The sequence below is a fragment of the Phalaenopsis equestris genome, unplaced genomic scaffold, assembly GCF_001263595.1.
Source record: "Phalaenopsis equestris unplaced genomic scaffold, ASM126359v1 Scaffold000091, whole genome shotgun sequence".
In the NCBI taxonomy this organism is placed as follows: domain Eukaryota; kingdom Viridiplantae; phylum Streptophyta; class Magnoliopsida; order Asparagales; family Orchidaceae; genus Phalaenopsis; species Phalaenopsis equestris.
In genome coordinates, this window is record NW_018164533.1 from 194,852 (window position 1) to 211,886 (window position 17,035).

The 17,035-nt window shown below is 34.5% G+C and overlaps 1 protein-coding gene across 5 annotated transcripts in view; it reads left to right on the top strand.

The window, feature by feature from the left end:
* Positions 1-282: 282 nt before the first annotated feature.
* The window catches only part of LOC110020109 (putative pentatricopeptide repeat-containing protein At2g02150), a 22,077-nt gene continuing 5,324 nt past the window's right edge, over positions 283-17,035 (top strand). For 2 of the 5 annotated variants that reach the window (XM_020718091.1, XM_020718093.1), the window contains exons 1-3: positions 283-2,845; positions 2,936-2,994; positions 3,223-3,413. In XM_020718091.1, coding sequence (XP_020573750.1) covers positions 473-2,638 — 2,166 coding nt within the window. In that variant the 5' untranslated portion in view covers positions 283-472 and the 3' untranslated portion in view covers positions 2,639-2,845; positions 2,936-2,994; positions 3,223-3,413. The remainder of the gene's footprint in view (positions 2,846-2,935; positions 2,995-3,222; positions 3,414-17,035) is intronic. The other 3 variants (XM_020718090.1, XM_020718092.1, XM_020718094.1) reach the window with 2 other exon arrangements.

A 17,035-nucleotide genomic window follows, 5' to 3' on the forward strand; every position in this document is an offset into this window, starting at 1 on the left:
ATGCCTCAATTTAATTTTTTAAGTTCTAGGGCCCACTGATCTAGGTGTCATCCTTTCATTGGACACCGCACGCATAATTGCGTGCGATGTCCGCACAACTCAATTTAATTTTTTAAGTTCTAGGGCCCACTGATTTAGGTGTCATCCTTTCATTGGACACCGCACACATAGTTGCGTGCGAATAAGAACTCCATTAGATGAGATGCCCTTTGGATGATTTCAGCTTTGGGCAACATAAATTTAACTCTGGAAGACGTCAATGGCTAGTCAGTTGATGTTGTTGAATTGATCAGACACTTATCAGAAACAATTTAAGTTCATTAGGTTAAAACACGCGCACAAGAACCCTAGGCCGTCCAAACCCCTTCTTTCTTCCATTCTCATGGAGGAAGAAGAGCGGCTTCCCCTCTTCCCCATCTAAAAATCCAACCTTTCCAATGGCTCCAGTCAAATCCCGCTCCTAGCCAAGAGAATGCTCCTTCCCGCCCGCCACCTCTCCGTTGTTAGCTTCTTTCTCACCCGTGTTCGTTGCCTAGTCACTCAATCGTATTTAGCTGAAGACCATAGAATCCTTGCCGCACTAGCCACCTCCGGTCATTGGGAAGACCCTCGCCTTTTGTCCATATTCTCCTCCTCCCTCGCTCATGTCAAGGTCTCCAGAGTTCTTATCGAGCTCAAGGAAGACCCGCGCTTGGCTTTCAGATTTTTCATTTGGGCTTCGAAGCGACCGGGATTCCTCCACTCTGCTGAATCTTTCTGCGTCACTGCCCATATACTCTTCAGCGGAAGATTGTACTCCGAAGCTCAGCAGGTTCTTCAAGACTTTGTCAGTTCGACTAGCATGTTAGCAGAATCTGTGAGTGTAGTTGAGGTACTTCTGGTGGCCGGAAGGAAGTTTGGCGATCCTGGATGCGCTTTTAATCCCGGGCTATTTGATACACTTTTTGGCGTGTTAACTAATATGGGACTTTTGGAGGAGGCCTACGAGTGCTTTTATAGGATGTGGAACATCCGAGTTTTTCCCAAGTTGAGATCTTGCAACAATTTGCTGGAGAGGCTTACGAAAGTAGGCAAGGGGGAATTGTCAAAGAAGTTTTTTGATGATTTGTTCTCTGCTGATTTCATTGTTAGCATATTTACTTATAATATCATGATTGATTTCTTGTGCAAGGAAGGAGATATGAGCGGTGCGAAAGAGCTGCTGTTTAGGATGAAAGAGAGGGGTTGCTGTCCTGATGTGGTGACTTTTAATTCATTGATTGATGGGTATGGAAAATGTGGGGAACTTGAAGAGGCTGCATCACTCCTTGTAGATATGAAGGTTAATGGTTGCAGTCCTGACTTGATCACCTACAATTCAATCATTAATTGTTTTTGCAAGTTTGGGAGGCTACATGGTGCTTTTGCATACCTCAATGAGATGAAGAGGAATGGGTTGAGGCCCAATGTTGTTACTTACAGTACTTTCATTGATACTTTCTGTAAGGAACATATGATGCAGGAGGCAGCCAAATTTTTTGTTGACATGAAGATGAGAGGACTTAGACCAAATGAGTTTACATATACATGCCTTATTGACGGGAATTGTAAAACCGGAAACCTTAAGGAAGCACAGATTTTACTAGATGAAATGTTGCAGGATGGTGTAAAGTTAAATGTTGTTACTTATACCGTTTTAGTGGACGGGCTATGTAAAGATGGGAAGCTCAAGGAGGCTGAAGAAGTTTTCCAGAGATTGGTGAAGTCTGGAGTGTCTATGAACCAACTACCATACACAGCTCTTATCCATGCTCATTTCAAGAACAAAAACATGCAGAGAGCAGTGAATCTGATGATTGAAATGAGAGAAAAAGGCTACAAACCTGATATATCAGCATATGGCACTGCCATCTGGGGCCGCTGCACTGAAGGAAATTTCAGCGATGTCAAGGCCCTTCTCGATGAGATGGATAACTGTGGATTAAAACCCAATAGTGTGATCTATACTACTCTTATGGACGCTAATTTTAAGGCAGGAAATAACTCAGAGGCTCTTAGTTTTCTTCACAAGATGCAAGAGTTGGGCATCACCCCGACTAATGTCACATATGGTGCCTTAGTAGATGGGTTATGCAAGCAAGAGTTAATTCATGAAGCTTTCTATCATTTTAACAAAATGAGAGACATGGGTTTGCAGCCTAATGTATTAACTTACACATCTCTCATTGATGGATTTTGTAAAAGTGAATGCTTAGAAGAAGCAACTAAGCTCTTTGAAGAAATGGTTCTCAATGGAATGGATCCAGATAAAGTTGCTTACACAGCTCTGATGCATGGTTATTTGAAGAGAGGGAACCTACAGGAAGCTTTTGTCTTGAGAGACAAAATGCTAGCAAGTGGTTTTGAGCTTGATTTGCATGCCTACACTTCTTTGATATGGGGCTTATGTAATCACCAAAAAATGCATGAGGCAAGGAACCTGCTTTCCGATATGATCGCTTGTGGAGTTAAACCGGATGAGGATGTTTACAATTGTTTGATAAGGAAGTACAATCAATTAGGTGATGTGGCTGAGGTGTTGGAACTACAGAATGACATGAGAAGGATGGGCATAATCCCCAGATCCAGTGATGATGCTGCACCATCTGATCGAGTATAGCTCAGTTAAATTTCTATAGAATGTGGATATCTAACTTACTGTTATTGTGCCATTTGAAAAGATACGTCAGTAGGGATATTGATGTAATGGCTCTGATTGGTGAAATTGTTAAATAATGGTGGAATCAGAGGGCTTCAAGTTATTAATGATGCTTGCCACCTTTACATTAGGTTTTTGATGGCTGCTCACAAATTTGCTTCCTGTATTGTACGTCCTGTGCTGAATGAGATAAGCCTATTTTTCCTAGTAGTTGATGAAATTTGTTGCATGTCTGAAAATCTTATCTCTTTGTAACAGGTTGCTTGAAGCTGGTTGATTCTTCTGAAGGATACAAGTGATGGACGAAATAAGCCCCGGTACCTTTCTACATCCATTACTTAAATTAAGTAACCCTAAATTAAAGAACTGTCTATTGTAATTATTCTGTTAACCTTATCACTTTACTTAAGATTTAGTTTTTTAATGATAATATTTGTAGTACTTGTTATATCTCTCTTGCAGTGGACATTTTGATCTTTCATAAATTATTATTCTATTTTCTTTTAATTGTTTGCTTTGTTATGCTTATTTATTTCAAATGCTAGCATTCGGGATCCGCATCATTGTGTTGCATGCGGAAAGAAGAAGAGAAGAGTGGAGGAGCGAGGCCTTGCGTGCGTGCGTGTGTGCAAGCCGAACTTACGTTCAGAGGAAGGAAAGACCGCGAAAAGGGAAGCTCGTGCATGCGGGAAGGGGGAGCTTAAGCGCTGGTTAGGATAATCGGGTGATTAGTAAGGTAAAATGGGTTTATATTATAGTTTAATTAATTAATTTTATATATATTTAAGATTATTCATTAAATGTTAATATAAATGCATTTGAAATCAGGAAGCAACTAAAGGGAGATTCAGTTTGGAGATCGATCGATGAATCATTTTGAAAGATAAATAATGTTTTAGTTAAATTTAAAATTTAATTTACTTAATTTAAAATTAATATTTAATAAAAATATTAATTTATAACATCAATTAAAGTTGAAGAACATTTAAACCTAAAAGATTAGGAGTTAGGGAGTCGGCGAGACAAGCAAGCAAAGGTAGGTGGGTAATTACTTTTTTGTATTTATTAAATTAATGTTTTATTTAATAAAGACTTCCATTATTGTTTCAGATATCTATTTTAATAATTATATGCATGTGGTAAAACGAAACAATCATTATAATGAATGAAATGATAAATGAAATTGATTGTTCAATATTTTTAAAAAGAGGTAATGTAAAGGAGATGAAATATAAAACCTTAAGTTATAGAAAATTATCTCCAGATGGTACTGACAGGGGATTCAATATACCCGTGCACGAGAAAGAAAATGGTAAACGTGTACCTTCGGGTGCAAATTTTTTAGAGTACCTATAAGTACAATTTTGAGGATACCTTCAGGTGTGATGATAATTTTGATATGATTTTTTTGAGCGGTTAAAAATGTTAAATGCTTGAATTACAATGAGAAATGTTAAATCTAATAGGAAAGCTTATTGTTTGATTAAGTAATGAACTACATTTCTTTTAGTATTTATGCATAACATTTGCATATGAATTTAATGCATAATAAGATTATATTTACTTTCTATATTGTGAAAATTTACTGTTGAATTTAATTATTTCTTTTAGGAAAAGAAAAATTGTAAATTAATATGTCTGGCAAAATGATGTTAGTTTATAGGAGGAGGATTATAGCTGGTAGTTACCATATTATTATGTGATTGTAGTTTTTTTGTAATGTTTACTTTTTGTGTAGAGATAATGTTGTATGGATTTAGATGTTTTACTTGCAAACTATGTTGTTATTTTGGATTTAAATTTTCTATTAGTGTATTTGTAGTTTCTTAGTAGCTCTTTTATAAATTGGAAGTTCTGAAAATATGTAGAAAGTTAATTAAATGTTAATACTAATTCTAAACCATCAGGCTGAGTCGTGAAAAAAGTGATATTAGATAGATTAGGTTGGATCATGATAAAAAATAGCCATTAGGTTGATTAAATTAATTCATAAATAATATTAATGAGGGGTTAATTTATGTCTAAATATAATCTTTCTTATTGTATTTAAGATATATGGAAAATTAAGGAGAAGTTAATATGTTGTGGTAAAATTTAATGCACATCCACAAATTACTGTGAATAAAGATGTTTTTATTGAGATGATGCCTGTGGCGACTCAAATGATTAAGAACTCCCTGACTCATGCCAGTTCTAGTGGGGGAGGCTCAATAGACAAGTGTTTGAAGTTATTTTAGGATATGTGGTCACCTATATTTTCTAGAGGAAATCCAATAAATGCTGAGAATTGGCTGCTGGATGGAAAAGATTCTAGGTGGAATGTCTTGTCCACTTGATATGAGAGCTACACTTGCCACTTTTGCCTTAGAGGTGAAGCTGAGAGATGGTGGCGAGGACAATTGTAAGAGAAATTTGGTGGTATAAATAACCACATGATACGGTGGTACGAGTTTGTGAAGACTTTTAAAGATTGATTCGTACCACTATTAGTCAGGGGACATATGCATGATAAATTTATCCAGTTGGTATAGGGTGATTGTTTGATAACGTAGTACGAGTCAAACCTAGCAGAATATCCATCCCAGGGTTTATGCATTGTCACAACAGGAAGCTAATGACTCCTCTAAAGTTATCATAGGTATATTTTACATTTAATAAATTTTAACCAAATACATCCTTAATCATAATAGAATTCATGTTATGCCATGTCATGCTATTCATAACGCAATTGAAGAACTTAAAGATAGGAATAAGTCAACCCTAAATGTTCAATGCAATGATTTTAATGGTAGGTATCTTTTATCTTCAGAATAGACTAATAAAATTATTATTTGATTCGGGAGCATCACATTAGTTGAGGAATCAGTTAAAGAGATGCAATTGAACATCATCTTAATGCCTGTGATATTATCAATTAGAATGTCAAATGATACTTTTACGGATGTTAATCAGTCTTGTGAGGTGAATTTAATGATTGGTGGAAAACATTTTGATGCACAACTTATTGTGTTACCCTTGGTGGAGTTTGAGGTGATTTTAGGCATGGAATGATTGTTTAAAAATGTTCTCACAATTGATTGCAATAAAAATTTCTTCAAAATTACTATACCTTGGGAGACAGAAGTTAAATTCTTCTGGTGATAAAGGATTGTCATCCATGATAATTACATTTCTGAAAGCTTTCAAATTGTTGAATCATGGGAAACAAGATTTTCTTGCTCAGGTAACAAATACCTTTAAATAATTAAAGTCTTTGGGTAATATTTCAGCAGTAAGAGAATATCCAAATTTTTTTTTTTTTGATGATTTACCAAGGTTACCACCAGTGCGGGAGATTAATTTCACTATTGAGCTATTGTCAAGTTCTGAGCCTGCATTCGAAACTCCATAGAGAATGACAATTGAGTTATAGGAGTTGAAGAGTTAATTGTAGGAGTTACTAGATAAGGGATTCATCAGACCTAGTACCTCACTTTGGGAAGCTTCAGTATCATTCGTGAAGAAGAATGATGAGAGTTTCATAATGCGTATTGACTACAGGGAGTTGAATAAACTTACAATTAAAAATAAATATTTACTGCTGATGATTGATGGCTTGTTTGATCAATTGTAAGAGGATTTTGTATTTTCAAAGATTGATCTAAGGTCAGACTATCACCGATCGAGGATTAAAGAGGAAGACATAACGAAGATGGCTTTCAGGACCAAACGTGGGCACTAAAAATTTGTGGTAATGCCATTTGGTTTTGTTAATGCTCTAGTGATTTTTATGGATATGATGTACATGATCTTCAGGCAGTTTTTGGATACATTTGTGATTGTCTTTATAGACGATTTCTTGATGTATTCTAGAGATGAAGCCAATCATACAGATCATTTGCATGTTGTTCTGTAGGTTTTGAAAAAGTATACACTGTATGCCAAATTTTCTAAATATTAATTTGGCTTAAAAGTATGGTTTTCTTGAGTGTATTATCAGTGAAGATGACATATTTGTGGATCATAATAAAATCTTGACGATTGCAGATTGATCAAAACCTATTATTGTTATTGAGGTCATGAGTTTTTTAGGTTTGGCTGATTATTATAGAAGATTTGTAGAGGGGTTTTCACAGATTGCTATGCCATTATCAATATTAACTATGAAGGAAGTGAAGTTTGAATTATCATATTGACTATTCCTTCATGTTCAGATGAGTTTCAAATTTTCAGTTATGCATCTTTTGAAGAGTTTGGGTTGTGTACTTTTGCAACATGAAAAGGGTCATTAACTATGAACGAAATTATCCCACACATGATTTTGAGCTTGCATCGGTTATGTTTGTGCTTAAGATATGTAGGCATTATTTGTATTGAGTTAAATGAGGTTATTTGCTGATCTCCAGAGTTTGAAGTCATCTTTACTTGGAATGAGCTGAATTTGAGACAGAGATGGGTGAAGTTTATTAAACACTATGATTTGGATATTCTGTATCATCTAAGAAAGACAAATATGGCTGTAGATATGCTGAGTAAAAATTCTTCAAGTAATTTGAACCGTTTATTTACTTAGCAAGAGCAATTACTTAGAGTTTTGGAGAAATTGAAGCTATCAATAATTAATTATAATGATGACAGTATGGTTCTATTCAATTTGTTGATTGTGCATTCTACTTTAAAAAGCAGAATCGAGGATTCATTAACCAAAGATAGGAATATTTAAAAAATCCAGGAGCAACTTAAGGTACAATTTGGCGAAGTTTGTGTTAGATCATGATAGTTTATTAAAATATAAAGGCAGAGTTTATGTTATAGATGTTAATAGTTTGAGGCAGGAGATTCTAGAGGAAGCACATTTGTCTTGTTATATTATTCACCCAGAGAGTAATAAAATGTATTAGGATCTCAAGGAAACATTTTGGTGGCCATGGTTGAAGAGTTTGACAGAATTTGTGGCTAGGTGTCTTCCATGTCAACTAGTAAATGAGCTTGTAAATGCAAAACATCAGCATCCTGAAAGTCAGTTGTAGCTTTTACCGATTCTAGAGTGGAAATGAGAGGAGCTTGCTATGAATTTTGTGATTAGATTGCCTAGATTACATCAGAATCGTGATGTTATTTGAGTAATTGTTGATAGATTGACTAAGTCCGCCCATGTTTCGCCCATTAGACATACAAATCCAATTGAGAAATTAGCCAAAGTTGTATGTGGATCAAATTATAAGGTTACATAGAGTACTGGATCAAATTATAAGGTTACATAGAGTACTAAAGTCTATTGTCTCCGATAGAGATGATAGATTTACTTCCAGATTGATGAAGAAGATTCATGAAGTTTTTGGGCACCATATTGACTTTCAGTACAACCTTTCACCCAACAGATGACCAGTCAGAAAGGATTATTCAAATTTTGAAGGATTTACTAATGCTTTGTCCTTGACTTTGATAATGGATAGGAATCAGGTGCACCTTTAGTAGAATTTCACTTACAATAACAATTATTAAGCTATTATTGAAATGACTCCATATGAAGCTTTGTATGGAAGGAAGTGCATGATACCTTTATGTTGGGCTAAAGCAGATGAAAGAAAAGTCATTAGAGCTAACTTGGCTGATATTGCTATTAAGAAGATTAGACTAATTCAAGACAGATTAAGAGTAGTGCAAGATATTCAGAGGAAATATTATAATGCTAAGCACATACCAGAGTAGTTTGAAGTTGGAGAATTTGTCTTTATCAAAGTAAGTTCATTGAAGGGTGTGCAATGTTTTGGGAAGACAGTAAGATTGAGTTCAAGATATGTAGGTTCATATGAAATTATGGAGAGAAATGGAAATGTGGCTTACATATTGGCTTCACCAACTCATATGCAAGGAGTGCATCATATTTTTCACATTTTCTTAGAAGGTGCATTGCAGATGAATTAAGTAGGGTGCTAGTGGATTTTGTTGATATACATATCCTGATTTGATTTATATTGAAGATTTTGAAAGGATTATGGAATATGATCTTAAGAAGCTTTACAATAGGGAGATTCCATTTGTTAAGATTTTATGGAAGCATAAGTCGAAGAAGAATGCTACTTGGGAGAAAGTTTCTAAGAAGCAAGAAAAATAAATGTAGCTTTTCATTTGAGGCGTATTTGCTTTCATGGTACTTTTCAAATTTCAAGAATGAAATTTTTATGAAGAGAGATTGGCATAACTGAAAAAAAATAAAATAAAATAAAAAAAATGATTCAAAGTAACCATCGAACGGTTCGTTTAAGCAGGTCAAGGGGGTTTCTATCAGTCTTTTCATCATAGCTAATAGAGAATGAGCGAATGAGAGGGAGAGCAAAGGGATCGAGAGAAGAAAATTTTTTTTGCATGATCTAGCCAATTGATAGAGGAGAAGAAAGAAAAGGAAGGGAAGAAGTTATTGCTTATGTGTGTGGGAGGCTTTGACTCTTTTGTAGCTGGAGGAAACCTTAGCCAAGGGAAGAGGAGGAACTGCGACAACAAGAAGGAGCCTTGCGTGTGAAGTCATTATTGTGCTGAACCCTAGCCGAAGGAAGGACGGAGGAGATTGAGATCATGCACTGTTATTGTGCGAAGGAGAAAGGAAGGAGACAGGATTCATGACACTGTGTCACATGCAAGAAGAAGAAGAGAAGAGGGATGGAGCGAGGCCTTGCGTGCATGCGTGTGAGGAAACCAAACTCGCGTGCAGAGGAAGAAGAAGACCGCGAAAAGGGAAGCTCGTGTATGCAAGAAAGGGGAGCTTGCATGCTGGATAGGGGCACCGAGTGATTAGTAAAATAAAATGGGTTTATATTATAATTTAATTAATGAATATTATATATATTTTAGATTATGTATTAAATGCTAACAGTAGATGCATTGGAAATCAGGAAGAAATTGAAGGGAGATTTAATTTCGAGATTGAGGAGTGAATTGCTTTAAAGATAAGGTATATTTTAATTAGAGATACAATTTAATTTACTTATAGAATTAATATTTAATAAAAAAATTAATTTATAACAATTTTTATAATTATATAAATGTCGTAAAGCAAAAGAACTATTTAAATGAATGGAATTAAATGATAATAGAAACTGATTCTTCAACATCTTTAAAAGGAGGTAAAAGGAAATAAAATGTGTAAGCTTAAGTTATACAAAATTACCCCCAAACGGTACTGACAGGGGATGCGATGTACCCATGCATGATAAAAAAATAGTAAAAATATACCTTTGGATGCAAATTTTTTAGGGTATTTACGGGATACTTTCATATATGATGGTGATCCTGATATGACTTTATAAGAAGTTACAAAGAGTAAGTACTTAAATTGAAAGGAGAATGATTAAATTTAAAATGAAAGCTTACCGCTTGATTAAGTAATGATATACATTTCTTTTGGTCATATTCATGCATAGTATTTGTATATGAATTTAATGCATAATAAGATTGTAATTGCTCATTGAGTCATGAAAACTTCGTGTAGAATTTAATTGTTTCTTTTAGGTAAAAAAAACTATAAATTGATGTATTGCAGGAGAGTTTTAGCTTATTGGAGGACTAAAACTGTAGATATCATGTTGTTATGTGATTCTAGTTCTTTTTATACTGTTTATTTTTGTGTAGAGATACTGTTGTGTGTGAATTGAGATGTCTCACAAATTATATTGTTATTTCTGAATGATTTAAATTTTCGTTTAGTGTGTCAGTAGTTTTTTAATGGCTCTTTTATAAATTGAAAGTTTTGAAGATCTGTAGAAATTTAATTAATTGTTCATACCATCTGACCGCAGTTCTTGACTTGACTAATTCTAAACTATCAGGCTAGATCATGACGATTTATCTCTTTTTATCTCTTTGCATTTATTATCACCCTTTAACTATCAGGCTAGATCATGACGATTTATCTCTTTTCTATCTCTTTGCATTTATTATCACCCTTTTTATTTAGTTCTTAATAATGGAGTGAATTTCTCTAGTGTGTAGGGGCTAGGGTACAATTTGCCCTATGCCATCCAAAGAGATGGTGAGAATTCAAATTCATGTAAAAGTAATTAAAATGAAGTGTATATAAATTTGTAATTTGGAAATTAATATGATATGTAGTTGATATTTATGCTAGCTTAATTCTTAAGCCTAAAATAAACGAACTGAATCAATTTTCTAGTTTTATGCATGCATGTACACACACACACAGACACATACACAGACACACAACAAATATATATGGTTTAAATTAGGAAAGGAAGTAATTCAGAAAGAAGTATAAAATAGGAAGAGAATAAAACTAAGAGCTTTGATGAAGATATCGACAACTTGTTGGTTTGTTGGGTTGTAGCTTAGTTTTTTAATTCCATCATTAACTTTTTAAGAGATAAAATGTCTATTAACTTTAATATCTTAGGCCTTGTAATGATGCACTGGATTTTTGGCAATATCGATGGCTGCTTGACTGTCACAAAATATCTTTATAGGACTATTAGAGGTGTACCTCAATTTCTTTAATAATTTTTTGAATCCAAATTCCGTTATAGATTTCTAAGGCGAATGCTCTATACTTGATTCAACATTACTTTTAGAAACAAAAATTTGCTTTATACTTCATTTAACCAATTTTTCCCATATATAAGAGCAATAACATGTGGTGGACTTGTCAGCGAGTTCTCCAACCCAACTTGCATTAGTGTAGATTTCTTCTTCTCTTATTCTGGTTTTCTCAAAAATTAATCCATAACCAGGGGCCTTTTTAAGAAACCTCATAATCTTGTACACCATATCTAAATGCTCTTCATTTGGGTTATTCATGTGCCAGTTCACAAGACTGACGAAGTATAAAATATTTTGCCTTGAATGTATCAGATCGATGATTTTTCCTACCAATTTTTGATATATTTCTTTATCCACAAATACACTTTCTTCTCCCCTATTAGACTTCTTATTGGGATCCATTAAGAGCATCATTTGCTTGCATCCAATCATCATCCCGGTCTCATTTAGTAGAATTAGGATGCATTTTCTCTATGATATTATGATGCTTTTTCTTGGACATTTTTAATTCCATACCTAGAAAATATCTCATGATTTTTAGGTCTTTGATTTTAAATTCTGTGTCCAACACTTTTTTTATTTTGAGAATATCCCTTTTATCACCACCAATAAGAATCATATCATCCATATATACTATCAGTGCAACAATCTCACATCTCTGAGTGTGTTTTATGAACAACATATGATCACCTTGACCTTGAGAATATCAATTAGATCTCATAGTTTTAATGAATATATTAAACTACACTATTGGTGATTGCTTAAGCCCATAGAAAAACTCCCTGAGTTTGCATACTGTGTTTATTAGAATGATTCTCAATTCCCGGTGATATCTCCATATACACTTCTTCTAAATCCAATCAGGAATGCATTTTTTATGTCAAGTTGATGCATTCCCAATTTCTTTTTAACCGCTACTGAAAGAACTTGATAGTATTTAGTTTGACAACTGATGCGAAGGTCTCCTAATAGTTAATCCCATATGCTTGAGTGAAACATTTTGCAACTAATCTGGCTTTGAATCTCTCAATACCTCCATCAGTTTTGTATTTGATGTTCAAAACCAATTTGCATCCAACTTACTTATTCTAGGGAGTTTAGTAATAATCCATGTACCATTATGTTTCAGGGCTCGACTCTCCTCTTCAACTGTTCTCCGTTCTGATTTTTCAAGAACTTCATGAATGAATTTATTAATTTGTACGCTATTAAGCTTAGAAACAAAAGCTTTGTAGGTTCAGGATAGCTTCTCATGAGCTACATACTTCTGAATTGAATGTCTAATGCAATTTTTATTACACCAACATTCAAAGACAAAGGGGATAACTCATGAATACTAGACTCCTCACCCGAAATTTCAAGTGAATGTGGATTTGGGTTTTGATTTGGGTAGTTATGTCCTTTCAAGTTGTTTTCTACCCGCTCAAGATTTTTCTTCCTCCTTTTGTACACACAAAGTTCTTTGTTATTGACTTTAGGTTGGGCTGGTTGGATTGGTTGAACATCCTCAACAAGGATAAGAGGACTGGGTGGAGTAGGTAGTGAAGCCGTATAGTTGTCATAAAGTGCATCCCAAAAATGTTTATTTGCACTCTCCCTCTGAAGATTAGATTTGAGGTAGTAGGATTTATTTTCAAAAAATATGAAATCCATTATGTTGTATTTTATGATAACAGGAGAGTAAAACTTTACCCTTTTTGTTAGAGCTATACCTAGAAAAATATACTTGATAGATTTAGGGCAAGCTTTGTGTGATTTTGGGAATGGATGTGAACAAATGATACACACTCAAAAATTTTAAGTGGTATAGTAGAAGAGAAAGCTCCGATGTGAAGTTAGATAATCATCAAAATATGAAGATATGTTTTAAAGTTAAGTATTCAGCTATGCATTCACTTGATAAGATATGTTGCCGTAAGAGCTATCTCCCCCCAAAAATGTTTTAGGACTTGACGGGAAATCATAATTAAGCGGAATATCTCAAGGAGATGCCTGTGCTTTCTTCCAGCTATTCCATTTTATTGTGGGTATCAATACATGAACTCACATTGATGATTCTATTTTTAAAAAGATAATATTCGCGGAATATCTCAAGGAGATGCCTGTGCTTTCTTCCGGCTATTCCATTTTATTGTGGGTATCAATGCATGAACTCCCATTGATGATTCTATTTTTAAAAAGATAATATTCAATGATGCAATTGAAATATTCATTTATATTATTAGTTTTGAGCATCTGAATTTTGTATTAGAATTGAGTTTGAATCATATTTTGAAAGATTTGGAAGATTTGAGTTGTTTCAGATTTCTTTTTTATTAGGAATACTTAAATAGTTAGAGTGTGATCATTAATAAATGAGATAATACATCTAGCCCAACTTAGGATTCTCGCTTTTGAAGGTCCCCAAATATCATTATGGATAATGAAAAAAAGAGTGTGAGGGTTTGTATTGGGTCATGGATAACTTTTTATAGTGTGTGGCAAGTTGAGAAATCTCACATTGACAAGAACTATGACTTTTATTGATAAACAAACGTTGATGCAATTTTACAACATAATTGAAATTAGGATGCTCCAGGTGACTAATGTCATAACACGATCTATTTTCGACAGATATAGAATCAACAAACTACAAAATTTGAGGTAAAAATAGAGGTGGGATCATTTGTGTTTAGAGAGATTTTTCTTGGGCAGGTATAAACCTTGATGTATTTCAGCACTACTAATCACCTTCCTCATTCCGTCACCTTAAATTCATAAGTGTGCAAAGAATTCAATTATATATTTCATATCATAAGTAAGTTTACTGATTGAAATTAAAATACAATACAATTGTGGGTAATATAAAACAGGAAAGTGTAATATCCTGGGAGTTTCACATTTTCTTTTCAGACAATTTTTTAGTGTAATCCATCTGCAAGTATGATCGATTTAGATGTATAAGTCTTTTGATAGTTGATTATAATATTGATGTATTCTGTCATATGATTAAAGGCTTCTGAATCTATGATCCAAGTTCTTACTGAAAGGATGAGACAATGATATATTATCTTGGTGTGTCACAGGGTTGGTGTGCTGTTCTGAATTACCGCTAGTAAGTTTTTTCAGGAGTTTATGAGCCTTCTGGATATAATTCTCAATCTCTTATTCAGAATTAACCACTGGAGTAAAACTTGACGTCTTCGTCTCACACTTGGTCGTAAACCTTATGTGTCTTTAGGGCTTCTGTTTGTAGGAAAGGAGTTGACTGTTGTTTCTGCGGGTAGTGGAATGAATGCTACAGGAAAGGAAGAAAATTGACTGTTGATGCTGCTCCTGTTGCTGCTTGCAGCTGCTATTGCTTACTGCTTGCTACCGCCGTTGCAGGAAATGAGAATTCCGACGAAGAGAGTTTTTACAGGTAGAATCTAGTGGAGGGTCTACTGATAGGAAGATTCTAGCGGTAGAAATTAAATAGATGAGATCTTGTTGGGAAAATCCTTGTGTCATGGCTTTGGAGGAGGGCCTACAAATCGGCTGAAGGGATTTCAATGGAGGGTTTGCAGCAGGAGGATTCTCGTTGTAGGGAGAGTTCCGAAGGGCGAAGGAGAACATGGAAAAGCCTGTAGTAACAAATATGATTGCAGGGAAGGGCAAGTGTATGCTTGCAAGCCGGTAGAAAGGATTTCCGACGCCGACAGAGGAGATTTTTTATTGCAAGGAGGTGGTTGCGTTCTCTTGCGAGTGACAAACAAATACGACAATGCAAAAATCCTAGCACAATTTATGTTGCGTTGCTTCAACGTTACGTGTCGCACGATCTCGTCGAAACGGTTGGGAGGTAAAATCGAACCTGAGCATGAGAGTCTCGTGTGAGGAAGAGTAGTCTGTGAAACTATAGTTGACTTTTGCAACGATTATTTTGATGAATCCCATGATGGAATTGGGTTGGCCAATAGCATGGAAGGAGGGACGACAACAATATGCGAACACTAGGAGGCAAAGATCTTGCGGGTTGGCCGAGGTGATTTTCTGCTGTGTGGAAGATGAGAGTTGCTAAACTCGAGTGGCGAGAGTGAATGGAGACCCAGTGGCAGGAGGAAGCTAGGTTTGTTTTAGGGGTTTGATACCAAGTTTAAAATAGGTTTGGATAGGAAAAATTATTTCACTTGTTTATTCACATGTAGGTTACATATATATTGAGAAACCAATCCCTCATAATTTATGAACGTATCAAATGTATCTAGTATAAATTAAGGAAGGAGATGATTTTGAAAGAAAAATAGAATAGGAAGGGAATAAATTAAGATACGTGTTTCCAATAAAATCCCCAATCAAATCTTCCTATGATTTTGTGAATCAGCCGACCAACGCACCATGGAGAGGAGCCGAACTTCTCAGCTTTCCACAATTATTCCCTCCCTTTGCCTCTTTTTTATGATATTCTACATCTCTATAAGCCTGTGTAATAGAGTTATTAGATGCAATGTTCATTGATAGATCCTATCCTTATCTCATACATGTTTTAATTTTTCATTTCATTTCTTCTATTTATCTTTTCATTAATCATCCTATGTGAACTACTTTTCCTTTGGCACTATACACTGAAGCCATAAAAGTACACAAGTATTGCCACTATAGAGCGTTTACATTGTTGAGTATCTCAATCAAAGTTCTTTCCTCTCTTCTCTCCCTCCACATTTTCCTTTTCCATATAAGTTCATGTTTTCATCTCTTCCTTTGAATCTTGTTGCCCAACTTACATATATTCCTTCTTTTTACTACTTTCAACAATGCTCTTGAATTTCACAATCACTAATTGGTGTTGCTTGTCATGCCTTGGATCCAGAAGGTGATACATCTTGACAAGAAGGCGATACATCTTGACAACAGAGCGGGTGGTGGACGTATGTAAAGCTGTTTTATACTCAAAAAAGAAAATCTTGTATATAGATAATAAGATTAATAAATGAAAGGAAGGAAATGATAAAAGTTTCAATCATAGTCCACCAGGGATTAAAACATCTAATGAAAATAAAACTAAATGAACAACTGTAAGAATAAAATAATCCAAACCCAAAAGAAATAAGATAATTGATACATAAATTGGAGAACCAAAAATAAATCTACTGTTTAATAAGCACCTCTTGAGGTGAGGGTACACCGAATGACTTGATAGAATTTCATATAAGAAAATATCAATAAGCGAATTTGTCAAATTAAACCTAATAAATAACCAATATTTATTAAAGCATAAAAAACAATATATTGGGGCATGCAATATAAATAACAGAAGGGGCAATTAATACACAAACATACATACATACCAAGCAGTGAATGAAATGAAGTAGTCATCTGGGTTCAATGATAATATACTACCAAAATGTAATATGACACATGCTATGAGTTAATGTTCAATAAGATGGTAATTATCATCAATCATTTAAGAAATTCTAGCTAATGACAATCAAATTCGCATCTCTCTAAGCAATCATTATCTAGTCCAATCACACATTATTCAATTTTCATTCATATCTATATGCATAAATAATTTTTGTATGTAAACCCTTTTTCAAACCTCATATGAAATGTCTGGCGCTGAATGTTGGCCTTTAAAAGAGAAGCATAACACTAAGTTAAGTGTTGCCGAGATGAGAGTGATTAGGTGGATGAGTGACTTTACAGTTAGAGACAAAATGCGAAATGAATATATCTGTGATAGGGTTGGTGTAGCTTTTGTGACGGACAAAATTAGAGAAAGTCGTCTTAAATGGTTTGGTCACATTAAGCGTCGACCATCTGATGATCCGACTAGGAGAGCAAATGTTTTAGATTCGACTTATGTAAAGA